This window comes from Alligator mississippiensis, chromosome 2, assembly GCF_030867095.1.
Source record: "Alligator mississippiensis isolate rAllMis1 chromosome 2, rAllMis1, whole genome shotgun sequence".
NCBI lineage: Eukaryota > Metazoa > Chordata > Crocodylia > Alligatoridae > Alligator > Alligator mississippiensis.
Genome location: NC_081825.1, coordinates 13,357,068 through 13,372,997, shown reverse-complemented (window position 1 = coordinate 13,372,997; position 15,930 = coordinate 13,357,068). Strand labels below are relative to the sequence as shown.

Here is a 15,930-nt window from a genome sequence, read left to right as displayed (position 1 = left end):
CTGCTCTGATGTGCTTTAATCACAGCTTGTTGGAGCAGACTAGATTACAAGAGTCTGCTGTAGCCTGGCAATTACCATGCTTCAGAAGCATCCCATGTGTCATCCATCAGCGTTCCCACGCTTCGAAATGGCAGCAGGGGTACTCGAACCAAAGGCCGTTGAATGACCTTTAGCTCAAGCGCCCCCACCACCATTTTGAAGCATGGGAGCGCTGATACATGAGATGCTGCAGCGGTGTAATTAGAGCAGCTCCCAGAGCCACTCAGGATATAAGGGGCTGTGTCGGAGTGGAAGAAGTGATGAGTGAAATGCATGAGTCTGAGCAGCACCCGCCTCTGCTGTAACGGCTCAGCAGTCATTGGCCGGTGCAGGAAGCAGCTGGTTTCAGGAGCCGCGGGACACGAACAGAGCAGGGAGGTTTTTGTACAGGGCTGTAGCACTGTGTGAGGGGTATTATAATACTGCTGACAGTAATAATCTCCAGCATCACCAGCTTCCACCCGGCTGATGGTGAGAGTGAAGTCGGTGTCAGACCCACTGCCACTGAACCGGTCGGGGATCCCAGAGGGGCGAGAGGAAACACTGTAGATGAGGAGCTTTGGAGCTTGTCCTGATTTCTGTTGGTACCAGGCCATGCTGCTGCTACCACTGTATTCGCTGGCTTTGCACTTGATGGTGACGGTGTCCCCTGCAGACACTGCCAGGGACTCTGGAGTTTGAGTCAGAGCAATGTCTCCACAGACACCTGAAAGAAAAGGAAAATAAATGTGTGCCCGTGCAAGTACCTGGTGGTCAGAGGATCAACATCAGCTGCAGCAGGATTGAGAGACAGAGTCTGTTATAAATGCACTAACACTCAAGTAGGCCCTATTGCTTCAGCCCCTGCTAGAAAGAGGCTGTGCTGGGTGGCTGGGCAGCCCATGGCTTGTGTCCCAGGCTGACAGGCTGGTGTTTGTCCTGCACATCCGCCTCCCCCAGGACCTGCACTCACCCTGCACAAGGGCAGCCAGCAGCCAGAGCAGTGCGGGCTGTGCCAGCATCTTGGAGCTGGGGCCTGGCAGGTGAGGAGCAGTGCCCATGCAGTGTGACAGGGACAGTTATACCTTGGGGACAGGGGGATGAGCCAGGCATGTGTCACTGTGCAAATGAGCAGACTTATGCAAATATGCAAATACTCTCCCTCCCTGTTTACTAGGACAGGGCAGACCTGGCTGGCAGAGCAGCCTGCACTTCAGCGACTACAGGACTCTGATGGTACCATAGCCTTAGTTGTGTTGCCAGGCCTCACTGCCTGCTTAGGGCACCCCCAGGAATCAGGGCTCATCCCAAACATCTCCCAGGTGGAAGCAGGGGTCAGGGGAGAGCAGGACGGCTCGGTGCTGCTCTGTGCCCCATGTGAGGGGAACGCACCGTGCTGCTGCAGCAGGAATCTCCCATCCCTGCTCCAGTCCCGCTGACTGCAGAGCTGAGCCCTTGCCCCTGGGGCCCAGCAGGACCGAGGCGGCAGCTGGAGTGAGGAGGGCCCGAGCTTGTCCTGGTTGTGCTGGTGCCAGGCCAGGCTATGGGGGCAGGAGTCCTCCCTCGTGGCATGAAGGATCCTGGCTGCTCAGTGAGGCCAAGAGAGGACCCAGCAGCTCCTCAGCCTGGGAGCCAAGGGCTGGGTGTAGAGCAGGACTTGCCCAGGACCCTGCAGGTGTCTGTGAGGAGCAGGGAAATGAACCTGGTAGGGGAGACACCAGGATGATGGTTTGGGTCCAGGTGGTTTTACTGGTCTGGTGGAAGAGATGCCCTTCTTCTCAGCCCTTAATGACTTGGGGTAGCTGAAGGTGAAGACCTGGCCCTTGTACTGCAGGCAGACCCCCCTCACCCAAGGGTCTTGTATAGTCTCCCAGTGGGAGGATCTGGGCTACACATTGTACGATGTTATGGGATTGCACTTGGGCTTTCCCCTAGTTTGCTCCTTTGTCCTTTTGACTAGAGGCAAGCGAGACCGGGGGGCATCTGAACCCCAGGCCCCTGGGCTTGCATGTAGGATGCCTGCCATGCATTTAGGATTGTCTGAAGCCCCAGGCTGAAGAGGGAGGTGGGATGCTTGCCGGGGGTAATGCCACACAGACTTGAACGAGTGAGTTCTGCCCACTCAAAAGAATTTGGAACAGATTTGGTTGGAGACGTGAAATTAAAAAAAAAAAAAAGCAGGGAACTGACCTTGCTGACAGCAGGGTTAGTGCCCAGCCACTGGCTGGAAACCTCATGGGCTCCTTGGAGCAGATAAGGCAGTCAGAGGAGAGAGACGTCGATGCTGTGGGGAATGGATGAACATGTAGTGTGTAAGAGGCCTAGGACATAAAGGCTGAGAGCTGTGACTGAGTGAGAGAGCCGAGGGGTGGGTGCAAGAACATGACCAGCACCTGGGTGTGCTGTAACAGGGTGGCAGGGAGTCACCAGCCTGCAACTGTGCAGGAAGCAGCTAGTGCCGGGAACAGCAGGACTGAGCAGAGCAGGGAGGGTTTTGTACAGGGCTGTAGCACTGTGGGAAGCCCGCCGGTACCCTGATGACAGTAATAATCTCCAGCATCATCAACTTGAACCCGGCTGATGGTGAAAATGTAGTCATCACTGCCAGACACGGTGCCACTGAACAGGTCAGGGATCTTGGAGGGGCAGACCTTTGTGTAGTATAGAGAAGGAGCTTAGGAGCCTGTCCTGGTTTCATCTGGTACAAGTGCGTGTTGCCACTAACACTGGAACTGGCTTGCACTTGATGGTGACTGTGCCTCCTGGGGACACGGCCAGGGACTCTGGAGTTTGAGTGATGAGGAAGTCCCCGCTGGAACCTGATGGGGGAAATAATGCAAAGAAGGTTGCACAGTGATGATGCGAGCACTGACCAGCCTTTTTTAATCTATAATTTTCTTCTAAGAATCTTAGTTGTATTTATACAACGGGAGACAAAGAATGGCATCAGGAGTCTTCCTTATTCCATGCTGAACAGAATCAGCCTCTGGACCTTGGAAACTACTGACAGCTGGGACCTGCTTCCTCCCTGCTGCTGCCCTTACCCTTTGCCCAGAGCACGAGGAGCCAGAGGAGCTGAGTCTGCCACAGCATCTTGCTGCTTCTGCACCGACTGACACGGAGCTGAGAGACACCAAGTGTTAAACCAGCCCCTTTATAGCTGCTCCCCAGAGCAGGGCGCAGTCACTGGGTTGCCCGTATGCAAAACAGGAGCTCTGTGTCAATGTGTCTTCCCTAGGGCCCAGGGCAGAGGCTGCAGGGACAGGGCCAGAGACAGCTCTGTGCTAGGAGAGCAGCATCGTTTTCTGGCAGCAGTTGCTGTGCACCAGATCAGGACAGAAGATGGCACCGATATCTTGTACTTCTGACTGGCTCGGGAAATACCAAGGTGGTTTTCTGTCCAGTGCAATGCAGACAGCCCCCTTAGGAGAGTCTGCAATAGCCCCTCATTGGAGGATCTCGGCTACAGGCCTATTTTCTGGAGATGGAGGATTTCTCCTTAGCTTGCTCCTTTAGCTTTTGGGAAAGGGCAGGTGAGATTTTGGGGCAACTGAACCCCAAGACCTATGTGACTTGGGGCCTGCATGTAGGATGCCTGCCATAGATTTGGGAGTGTCTGAACCCCCAGACTGAAGAGTCTGGGAGGGAAATTACATGCTGGTGGTAGCACCACAGAGACCTAATCACTGAGCTCTGCCTGGTTGATGGCATTTGGAGCTGATTTGGCTAATTTGGCCTGAGACACTACATTAAAAAATAAAAACAAAAACCCTCCCATACCAGCTATGGAAGGGCAGCATAGGACCCCTGCCCCTCAGCTCCTCTGTGATCAGTACACTTTGTTCCTCAGCTAAATGTGTCCAACTGGAGTCAGACAAGGTCCTTAGGGGCTGTCCCCACTCTTTTGCGCCCAGGCCTCCTCCCACTGAGGCCCAGGGTAGCTCGTCACCCCTGGTGCATTTCTGATCTGGGCTGACTTTGGAAACCTTCTTCCCCCTCCTTGCTCTCACCCCTCCACTGACCCTCAGGCCTGTGCCAGGGCCCAGATCACTGCAGAGCCCTTCTGCACGGGCACCTTCCAGCCCTGCTCTCTGCTTTCTCTGCCTCAGGGTGTCCCCTTCCCAGCACCCACCTCCTTGCCTTTCCCCTTCTGCACCTGGCCCCAAAATTAGCTAAATCATTTCCAGACTCCATCAGCTGAGCAGAGCTCAGTCGCTCGGGTCCTTGTGGGGTTACCACCGGCAAGTATCTGACCTCCCAGATTCTCCGACCTGGGGCTTCACATACTCCCAAACACATGGCAGGCATCCTACATGCAAGCCCCGAGCCCAGACCTCTTGGCATTTAGATGCTTCCAAGTCTGACCTACCTTACCCAAAGGCCAAAGGAGCCACCTGGGGAAACCCCCCATCTGCATAAAATAAAGTGTGTAGCTGAGATCCTCCCATGGGGGCTCTGGTAGACTCTCATAAGGGATTTCCAGGGGACAGATGGAGCAGAGGGACCTGTGTTCCTGGCAAATGCTGTGTTCCCTGGGTGTTGTGGTGGGAGCAAGCAGCAGATGAGGAAAATGTTCTTGTGAGAGCCCTGGATGCCAGCACACTTCAACATCAGGACAGTGGTGAGAGGGACAGGGCTGTTGTCAGCACAGCCAGCAGTGCTCACGCAGCGAGTAGAGCAGGGAGGTTTGTGTCCTGGTCTGTGTCCCGTGAGAGCAGAGCTACAGGCCTGAGACAGGAGTCATCTCATGCATCTCCCTCCTCCATGGTACTGGTGAGGAGTGTGTAACCAGTGCCAGACCCACTGCCTCCAAACTGGGACCCCAGAGGCCAGGGGGAGCTTCAATAGATGAGACATTGAGGAGCTTGTCCGGGTTTGTGCTGGTCCCAGGAAGCACCAGAGCTGCGGAGCCTTGAATTGTCCTTGCAACTGATGGAAACTTTTTGTCCTGGAGACGCAGGGGGGGATTGTGGGGTCAGGGTCACGAAGACCTGCCTGGAGGAGCTGCAGTCTCACCTGAGGAAGATCCCTGCAGGTGAACGGCCGTGGCTGTGAGCAGAGCTGGGGTTTGTACAGGACTGACACTGGTTTGTCCAGTAACGGTGTCAACACCCCCGCACTACCAGCATCGCCGCCAAAGCCGCAACTGTGACCCGTCCCTGAATTAACAACTCAGCTGGCTTCAACCCGCAGATTTTCCCAAAGCAGCTGGGTCCTGATGCTGGGAGGCCAGATCCCTCCTGCCCTGACTCTTACCCAGGATCTACAGGGCTGGAACAAGAGTAGCTGGATCTGAGCCATCATCTTGAGTCTTGGGAGCTGCCTGGTGCTGCTTGAAACACCCTGAGTGTTTGATAGCTCCCAGAGAGAGAAGCTCCTGTACAAACAGCCCATGTGTGCAGGGTCCTGGACTCCCTGCACTGAGCACAGCTGTAGGAGCAGCTTCTTGGGCCTCCACTCAGGGTCCTCGGGGGATGGGATGGTCTGTGCCTGAGGCACAGGAGTCGTGGGGTCCAGTCTTGGCTCTGCTGCTGTTTTGCATCTCCCTTTGGTGAGACATCTTGGCCCCACACCCAGTAATATCTGTGCAATGATCTGCATGAGCAAGGGCTGCAGAATCAGACCCTGGGTGCACAGTCCTGCCCCAATGAACATAAGTGGTAAAAACCCATTGATCTCAGTGGCAGTGGAGACGACCCAAAGCTCTCAGTGCCGGGTTGGCTGGGGCAGTCTCTCTACAGTCCCACAGCATTTGCCCTGCTCTGCACCTTCATGAAGCCGGTTTCATCCCCTTCTCTTCCATGGACTGGCCCTGGTGCCCTGGAAGTGCTGTCATAGACTCCAACCAGCCGTGAATCCCTCCCTGTTTCCCGGTGCCGTGCAGTGCTTAGGGTGAAACAATGAAGGTCTCCCAGCAGCATCTGTCACAGCCCAGAGACTAGTCAACAGAGCAGAGAGGTTTTTGCATGGGGCTGTATCACCGTGTGAGGGAAGCTAGTACCCTGCTGACAGTAATAATCTCCAGCATCTTCACTCTGAACCCCGCTGATCATGAGGGCGTAGTCAGTGTAGCCTCTCCCAATCTGACGGCCACTGAACCGGGACGGGACCCCAAAGGCAAGGCTGGTGCCACTATATATAAGAAGTTTAGGAGCTTGGCCTGGTTTCTGTTGGTACCAGGAGAAAGCATTGCCTGTGCTGGAGCTGGCTTTGCAGTTGATGGTGACGGTGTCTCCTGGAGACACTGCCAGGGACTCTGGAGTCTGAGTCATCACAATGTCCCCGCTGGAGCCTGCATTTCAAATGAAACAGGAATGAGCAGAAAAGAGATGTCCATAAAAAACAGCTCTTGCCATTTTTACTTGCCCTCCCTTGACCTGAACTGACAAGAAAATAATGAATACATGAACCCCCCGCCCCGCCTCCCCAAAGCATTCATGGACTGATTGTGTGTGTGTGTGTGTGTGTGTGTGTGTGTGTGTGTGTGTGTGTGTGTGCGCGCGCCTAAGTGAGGCTCTAGGTTGACTCTCGCTACCCCACTGAGCCAGGTTGCTCCTTACCCTGGATCCAGAAAAGGAACAGGCAGAGGAGCGGTGCGTGGGAGACCATCCTGCAGTGTCTGGGCTGAGCAGCACTGAGCAAGATGCCCTGGAGGCTGCAGCAAGGGACTTGCTTTATAACTGCCCAGAGCAGCTGAAAACTCTCAGTCCTCCTGGGATATGCAAAGTGTCTCGTCTGAGCCCTGGAGTCATGGGCTCAGCCCTGCAAATGCAGCCTGGGTCTGTGTGCAGCAGTTCAGATCTGCCCTCCTCCCTCTTCACAAACAGCTGCATGGACTCAGCTGCAACAGGACACTCCAGGTGATGTCTATGTCTGTGGTCATGAGTGACAGGTGCCTCTTGAATCTGGGGAGGGGGCACCTGTGCCAATGGCAGTGGCCCTGTCAGCATCAGTGTCAGCCATTGGGGGGGCATGTGCACCCCTGTACCCCCACTACCAGTCACCTATGACTGTGGAGCTGCCTCTGCTGTTGCTGGGGACCATCATTGCTGTAGTTCCCTTGTACTGTGCAGCGTGTGGGACCTGTCACCCAGGCACACAGAGAGGGAAGGAAACTTTGGAGTGAGTGCCGGTCCCGTCACACAGACACGGCTGGTTCATGCCTTTAGAGTAGTTGTAAATGCAAGCATGTGGTTCTGGAGAATACAGACTGATGATTTTAAACCATGTGTGCTCTTGGGATATATACCTCAGGTCCAAAACATCCCCTTAGTGCCCCCACCCTGTTGGTAACCCTCCAGGGAGAGCAGTACTCATGGAAATGCCCTTTAATTTAGTTCAGTCTTTGTTTTAAATCAGAGTTGGACTCACAGATCTCAAGTCCAGAAGGGGCCATTGAGGTCACCCCCTGCCAAACTCTATATGCTTGATGTAGCCATGCATCTTCTTGGACCTGGAAACCAAGCTAATGCTCTGGAGTGATTCTGTCCCCGTGTCTCCCTGTCTGTTGCTGGTTTCAGTACATCCTCTACATTGTAACACAGAGGCTCTGTGGTATTTTACCCTTGTCTGGCCTATCAATGCCCCACAACAACCCATGACAGTGAAGTGGTGACTTGGACCACCCCCCCTCTGCCTGCCCCAGGGGCTGTGCAGGGAGGCCAGTGTGAGGCCGGGGCAGCAGCAGCAGGTGTCGCAGTGTGCACACAAGTGGCTTGTCCATCTGTGCAGTGCCCAGTGTGTGCACGAGGGGCACTGGGGCATCCTGACCCTGCCTGCGCTGTCCTCCCTGTGTCTGTGTGGGGAGAGTTCTCTGGCCTGGAGGCCTCTGCACTTAGGCCATGACAATGCTACACGTGTTCATGGCATGGGGGTGGCACTACTATAGCTCTGCCTGGTACAGCCACCCACACTGCACACCAGCCCTTTGCTTGGGGGAGGATCATCCATCCAGGAGCTGATGGCAGTGACCCCGGTGGGACCACTGCAGGCTAGGAGTGCTCAGTCTGCCAGGGCAGAGCTAGAGGGGCAGGGAGGGGCTGGGGGTGAGCAACCCCCGTGCTCTCCAGGGCCAGCAGGACCAGATGCAGGGGCTTGTTGGGGCATTCAGAGTAGGGGCAGCAGCAGTGCTCTGGCCCTGCTGGTGTCAGAAGTGAGGACAGAGCCCAGACCTGCAAGGTCCCAACAGGACAGGGAAGGCAGCAGGAGTGCGAGGGCAGGAGCTTGTGTTGGTGTCAGGCCAGCCTGGGGGTGAGAGGAACGCTCTGCACACCAGAGCAAGGGGCAATTTTATCCCCTCCTGTTGCTACAGGCATCTGTGACAGCCCGTGTCCCCCTGAGTTACCTGCACAGGTGAGGGCACTGCTGGGGTCTTTGGCCAATGTGCCTTCTCGTTGTGCCACAGGGTTGATTTGGGTAGTTTTAGGGAATAGGTTAGATAGGGACTTGGATGGAAGGGTTTGGATGGCAATGACGCTGCCTCAAGCAGGGATGGACATTGAGGGCCCTTCCAGCCTGACCTGTCTGTGATGTTAGGAGGCCCCCAAGGTGTGCGGGATCCTGGCTGTTCAGTGCCACTGAGAAAGGATCCAGCAGCTCCTCAGGCTGGGAGCTGAGGCCTGGGTGGAGAAGAGGACTTGCCAAGGCCATGCACAAGATCTGTGGGGAGCTGGGATGCAGCCTTTCAGAGGGCAGGGTTAGTGCCCAGCCACTGGCCATCTCCATCTCCTCACCAAGTCCTGGTGTGGGCAGGACATGGTACAGCTTCATTGGAGCAAATCATGCAGATCAGTTTGAGAGACATGGGTGGTGGCAGGGATCTTGGGGTGTGAGTTTGCAATGAAAATCTGAGCCTGGGAAGAGAGGTGATGGGTGAAAAGTCATAAATATGGGAGCACCTGACCCTGCTGTAATGAGGCAGTGAAGTCACTGGCCTGTGGCTGGGCAGGAAGCAGCTGGTGCCGGGAGCAGCAGAACTGAGCAGAGCAGGGAGGTTTTTGTATGGGGCTGTAGCACTGTGAGCCATAGGTTGTTGTGCTGTAGACAGTAATAATCTCCTGCATCATCCACTTCCACCTGGCTGATGGTGAAAGTGAAGTCGGTGCTGGACCCACTGCCGCTGAACCTGTCGGGGACCCCCGAGGGACGGGTGTTTGTTCCATATAAAAGTTGCTTAGGAGCCTGCCCTTGTTTCTGTTGGTACAAGGCCATGTTGCTGCCAACACTGGAACTGGCTTTGCACTTGATGGTGACTGTCTCCCCGGGAGTCACTGCCAGGGACTCTGGAGTCTGAGTCACAACAATGTCCCCGCTGGATCCTAAATGAGGGAACAAATGAAAAGCAAGTCTAAAATTTAAATGAAATACTGACCAGCGGAAGGAGAGGAGACCTAAATCCAAAATCTTTTTTTTTTTTTTACTATTAGTATTTTTACTACTGGAGATGGAAAATAGACTTACTAGCGTCCCATATTTATTGTCTACATATGAGAAACTACCGATAGTTTTGGGCTGCTCCCTCCCTGCTGCTGCCCTTACCCTGTGCCCAGAGCATGAGGAGCCAGAGGAGCTGAGTCTGCCACAGCATCTTGCTGCTTCTGCATCGACTGACACGGAGCTGAGAGACACCAAGTGTTAAACTGGCCCCTTTATAGCTGCTCCCCAGAGCAGGGCGCAGTCACTGGGGCGGCCATATGCAAACTAGCAGCTCTATACAAAACTGCCTTTCCTGGGGCCCAGCACAGAGACAGCAGGGAAGAGGCAAGAGTCAGCCCTGCTCTGCGAATATATACATGATTGACAGAGTGAGAGGCCATCACTGCATCGTTACCCAGCTCACTTGTCTGGTCCAGGGCATCCCGTGTGACAGATGCAGAAGAGTGGAGGAGTTTGGTTTCTGTTCTGGTCCTGCTCATACAATGTCCAACACAGGGTGTTTGAAATGCCTCCGGGAACAGTGTGATAATTGTTCTAGGAAACAGAAAGATGTTGTAGGCTGAGGACCCAAGGTGGAGGGTGGCAGGCTCCTGGAATAGGAACAGGAACAGGAATAGGAGTAGGAAGGGAAGTCACCCTAATGGCGTGACAGTAGAAGACAGCTCCATGCAGAATTATTATTTTTGCTGTTCCTGTTGCCTTCATGTTGCATATAAATGAGCACAGAGCCCCTAGACTAGCAATGGTGCAGGGTGCAGGAATGTCTCTGAGCTGGGACCTCTTCCTGCCCTGACTTCCCATTTCCCTTTTGATTTGGCTTTTCCCTGGAATCCAGGCACCAGCCCCGGGGTGCGCTGAGCCTGCGAGTTCAGCTTAGTCTGTCTGTTGATAATGACTGTGCATGTCAATGATGCCCAAGGGTAAATCAAAATCCTGACTTGGTCCTGAGCATCAGGAAAGGATCAGACCAATGGAGGGAAATGGCTCTGTCTGGAGTGACTGAAATCAAGGCTGTTTGGGTCACTTGATCAGTTTAATCTCTTGACACAGGTAGTTATGTGAAAACTTGACATGGCCATGCCCATGCCCATGCCCATGCCTCTGGGGCCCAAGGAGGATGGGGAGGCTGCTGCAGTGAGGATGGCAGGAACTTGTCCTGGCAGTACTGTGCCAAGCCAGGCAAAACCTGGAGTCCCTGTTGTCTATTGAAGAAATCCCCAATCAGGCCAGAATGTGAAAGCTGAAGTCCTGGCTATCCATGTTAGCCACTCATCTCAGTCTACAGCTCTGCACCAAACTTGCTATTTGAGCCATTCTTTCTCCTGCTGCTGCCCTTACCCTTTGCCCAGAGCACGAGGAGCCAGAGAAGCTGAGTCTGCCACAGCATCTTGCTGCTTCTGCACCGACTGACAGAGCTGAGAGACACCAAGCGTTAAACCGGCCCCTTTATAGCTGCTCCCCAGAGCAGGGCGCAGTCACTGCTTTGCTCTGACACCACCTCCTCTGTAGAGATATTCAGGACAACACAGAATGTGCCCAAGAGATTTCTCAGGTCCACGGTTTGGCAACCATGGACCAGGGTGACTTGAGGGGCCCAGAGGCCAGCTCTGTCCAGGTTTAGGGATTATACCCTCTGTTGGCACTGTCCTTGAGTTGTTGGCCCCAGCCCCAGTCCCCCTCTGGTTTTTCTCATGGTCAGTGCAAAAATCCTGGTCTCTTCTCAGCAGCTCATTCACATCCCACTGGAGGATGAGCACTACTCTCCATGTTCACACCTCTTACCCCGTTCATCCGGGCATGGTGCTGTACTGCCCACGTGCCCCTCACGTGCCTCTGAACATCCTATATGAGTCTGGCACTGTCCTGTGCTCAGGACTTTTGGCCTCTGGTCTTTGATGGTTGCCAAATGGAGCCCAAAAGGGATTTTCCCTCTGGTTGCTGCAGGTGTCAGTGGGATTTTCTTGCCTTCCTTTGCGGTTTTGTGTGTGGGCTGCAGCCAAGACTGGGGACTTTGACTGGGCTGTGCCAATGCTCCTGTTGTGCTAACGCCCAGAGGTGCCTGGCCGGAGGGTCTTGCCCCTCAACTTAGGGTCACACTCATCATGACATTTGGGGTCAGGGAGGACTTTTACCCCATGGCAGGTTGGTACAGACTGTGGGGGTTTTGCTTTCCTCTGTAGTAGGGGACTGGTCCTTGCCCTTGGATCTCTCAAACCTATTTTTAAAGCCCCTGTGGCAGCAGGGCCACCTCCTCCCGCTGCTTTACCTGTGGCAGTTTAGGGTGCTTTGCCTGGCGGTGGTGCAACAGGGTAATGGTGTAGTTTTCGTAACTGGTTAAACAGGGATTTGTATGGGCTGGATGATTCTGCCTCAGGGGTGATGTTGGATTAGATGGCCTTTGGTGGTCCCTTGCAGCCCAACTTATCCATGTTTCTGTGAACGACGGCAGCAACAACATAATGACTGTTGTAATTAAACAGTGAATTTACAAAGTGCATGGAGGGGAGAGCAGTGAGCAGAGTCCATCTTCCCCCTCCCAGCCCATATGAACCGCACAGAACGTGTGCTACATCATATTGCCTCATCGGGCCAGTGGGAGATTGCATGCGCTTGCTATCATGAAACAGGCCATACCAAGGCAGCGCTGACAGCAGAGCAACATCTTAAGAATCACTGGAAAGGAGATCAGTGACAGAGCAGAAGAGATAATAGGTGAAGAGCTGTGACTGTGGCCAGCACCTGGCGGTGCTGTACCGGGGCAGTGAGTCACTGGCCTGGGACCTTGTGCAGGAAGCAGCCAAACTAAGCAGAGCTGGGAGTTTTCTGCATTAGGCTGTAGCACTGTGCGAGGGGAATAGCCCTGTTGACAGTAATAATCTCCAGCATTGTCACCTTGAACATGGGTCATAGTTAAAGTGAAGTCGGTGCCAGACCCCCTGCCACTGAACTGGTTGGGGATCCCTGAAGGGTGGTTGCTTATGCTGTAGAGGAGTTTAGAAACTTGCCATGGTTTCTGCTGATAACAGTGCACGGAGTTGCTAAGACTTGGGCTGGTTTTGCACTCAATGGTGACGGTGTCTCCTGGAGACACTGCCAGGGACTCTGGAGTCTGAGTCACAAGCACATCCCCACTGGAGCTGGCATGGGTGAAACAATCCACAGGGACAGGCGATCAGACAGCTCAAATGCAGCAATGTTTGGCAACAGGAATGTGCTTTTGTTTTCAAGTCCCACAAGTTTCTTTTAGACAGATCATTTCAAATTCTGCCTGAAGGGATCACAACACGACTGGAGACTGTTCTGTGGAGAGTACAGGGCACTGTCCATCTCTCTGTCCTGCTTATAACATGCCCATCGGCCTCCTATCTTTGCACTCTCTACGTCAGCACTCACTAACTTTCAGCAGCTCCCAAATCCTGAGCTGCTCCCTCCCCTGCTGCTGTCCTTGTGCTTTGCCCAGAGCATGAGGAGACAGAGTAGCTGAATCTGCCACAGCATCTTGCTGCTTCTGCACCGACTGACACGGAGCTGAGAGACACCAAGTGTTAACCTGGCCCCTTCATAGCTGCTCCCCAGAGCAGGGCGCAGTCACTAGGCCGGCCGTATGCAAAGCAGCGTCTCTGTGTCCAGGTGCCTTCCCTGGGGCCCAAGGCAGAGCCTGCAGGGAAGGGGCTAGACACAGCCCTGTTCTGTGAGAGCAACAGCATCCTGGGCTGCAGTCCCCTTGCACCACATTGGGAGACACGGTGATGCCAGCAGTCTCTGCTCCTGACCCCTCTCTGCCCGCAGCTGCAGAGCGGGTGACTGTCAGGGGCAGGGGAGTTGCCCCTCGGCTCCTCTGCTGTCAGTGAGAAGCAGCTTCATGCTGTTCATCAGTTAAATATCTCAGTTGGCTTCTCCCAGAAGACGATTCATCACACAGGGTGGGCACTGAAAGGCTTGTAGGAGGCTGGACGACACAAGCCCTGCTGGCCCTTTGCCCCGTGCTGGGGGTCTCCCTGTGACCGGTGCAGCGTGAGGAGGAAGGGCTGCAAACCACTGCCATGGTGGCCGGAGCGTGCGAGTGGAGACCGAACAGGGCATCAGCAGGGGCTTCCCTGCTCCCAGGGTGCCTCTCGCTCTGGGCCGGGACACCCAGGGCAGCTGATCCCCCCTTGGTGCATCCCTGATGCCTGACCCTTGTGGCGGTCCAGTACAGGGTGCTCCTGCATGGAGCCACCCACCTCACTGTGCCTGACCACCTTCCAGGCTCCAAGTGCCTCCCGGGGTTGCCTCACTACTGGCCGACCCCCTTCCAGGGGCACACTCGCTAGCCTGGGGTAAAAACTGCCACCACCCAGAGATGGGCTTTACTTTGGCTCTGTGCACCCTGGGAAACACAGGCCTAGTAGCCCTCGAGGGTACCTGACTCACTTCAAGCACTTGGGGGTGCTTGTCTCAGTCAGAAGCACAAATAGGGATCTCCCTTAGTCAGCTGAACCAAGGGGACCCCAAGGCGTAATCTAGACCCACACCCAATAAGTCTCCCATGCTAGGCACAAAGGAGAACATCACTAGTTGCTGGGCAGACTGGCAGTTCCTAGCTCCTCAGGGAGCCCATGGCCCTCACCCAGGTATGTGATGCCAGTCACCTAGGCAGAGAGAGCAGGTTTCCCCCCTCCCTCAGGAATGTATCCAGCTCAGGTTACCTAAAGAGATAGGGGAAGGTGTGTACCCTCTGCTGGGCCCATCTTAACCAAATTGTCACAGAGCAGAGTTTTTGGGGAGAAACAGAGGTGGCATTCTGCCACAGACCCCTCCTGACCCCTCCCTCCTTGCTCTCAGCTCCTCACTGGCTGAGGGCTGCGGTCATAGGACCATGCAACCATGGAGGAAGAGGGCAGGGAGGGACCTCTGGAGGTCACCTAGTCCAACCTCCCGCCTGAGGCAGGATCCTTGTCCAGCCCATTATCAAAACTGCTCAGTCAAATGATCACTGCAAGGCTGTTCCCTGCCCTCAGCACACAGCTCTGCTCTCCCCATGACAAGCCCCCTCCCCGAGACCCAGCTCCCCTCTCCCCCTGCCCCACACTCACCCCCCAGTGTTGTGGGGCAGGGAGCAGGCCCTTGCCAGTGCTGAGGAGATGACAGCACCTGTCTTTATGGGAAGGAGATGGTGCTGTGCTCCCAGAGAGCATCCAATCCTTCCCATTCTCACACCATGCTGACCAGCCCTTGCACGGGGCCGGGAGCCCTCAGCTCTCTGTGACCCAGGTTCAGCTCCTCACAGGTTTCTCTCTGTGCCCTGCAGGTTTGGCCTTGCCTTGCACCAAGGATGTGCAGCCCGACTGCCTCCTGCTGTCATGGGCTGGGAGTGACCCCTGGGGATGGATGTGCTGCACCGGAAGGGGCACATGTACAATTTCTGGTCTCCATGAGCTGGTCCTGACCAGTTGAGCAGATCCAGACACCATGAGACACATGCTGCAGGGACCGTGGGGAGGGGCTCTGCCCCAGGTGAGAAGGGGCTTGCCAGGGGACTTTTGGAGCAGAGACATGCATTTCCAGGGAAATGGTTTCCATTGTGTGCTGTAGCGGGAGCAACTGGGAAATGAGGAGAAGGGTCTTGTTGTGAGGAGCCCTGGACACCAATGAACAATACTGCACCCTGCGTTGGGGCAGTGGAGATACCCTTGGTCATCAGGAGAGCCGTGGAGGTGGGAACAAGCAGCAGCTGATGGAGACAGACAGCTGGCTTCATCCTCCCCTGTAGTGGAGCTTCAGAAATACTTGGCTATGCAGTTGTTCCTCCTCCTTTATCTGATCACAACAGCAACCCCATCATTGCTGAATCACTCTAAAAGCTTGGCATGGGTAATAGATGCATTTTAACAGCATTGACTTTCAATGTGGATTGATTTGTTGGTCTCCCAGCAAGAAGGAGGATTGTCTATGTAGTTGCTAATTTGTGTGATTTGAGAGCTTCCAGGCATGGAGCCCGTGGTTCCTGACCTTTGGGTTAGCAGACTGGTTTGAAATGTCACAGCGTTGCTTGGTGGCTGGGACCATTTCATATTCAGGGCTGTAGTGAAGGCTTCTCCTGAACCCTGAATGTTTAAGGGAAGTTTCCACTATAGCCCTGAAGCTGCAGGGGTTGCACACATCAGGTGTCACAAGCCAGTAGCTGTGGGTCAATGGCACTGAGCTGATCACCTGTGCTCATGGGAGATGTGCAGATGAACCATGTCACCTGCTGTCATGGGTCCAGCAGGGCTGGGCTGCTGAGCATTTGACAGGCGTTTGCCCAGAAAAGTGACTGTGGTGCTGGAAGGGGCATCAATAGTTTAGGAAGCAACACTTTGGCCTCTAGCTCTGCACTCAGTCTGTGAATGCCTGTGCCATGGGGAGCTGGGGACCTGCCCTACAGGAAAAAAAAATCAAGTCTTCACCTCTCAGGGCCCTCAAATGTCCCACTAGCTGGCTGCCAAAAATATTCAT

The 15,930-nt window shown here is 54.7% G+C and overlaps 1 gene segment (V, D, J or C); it reads right to left on the bottom strand.

The window, feature by feature from the left end:
* Positions 1-8,783: 8,783 nt before the first annotated feature.
* Positions 8,784-9,620, bottom strand: LOC106740044 (immunoglobulin kappa variable 3-15-like). The segment is given in 3 exon segments: positions 8,784-8,870; positions 9,034-9,335; positions 9,556-9,620. Coding segments are annotated over 3 exon segments (438 nt in total).
* Positions 9,621-15,930: the final 6,310 nt, after the last annotated feature.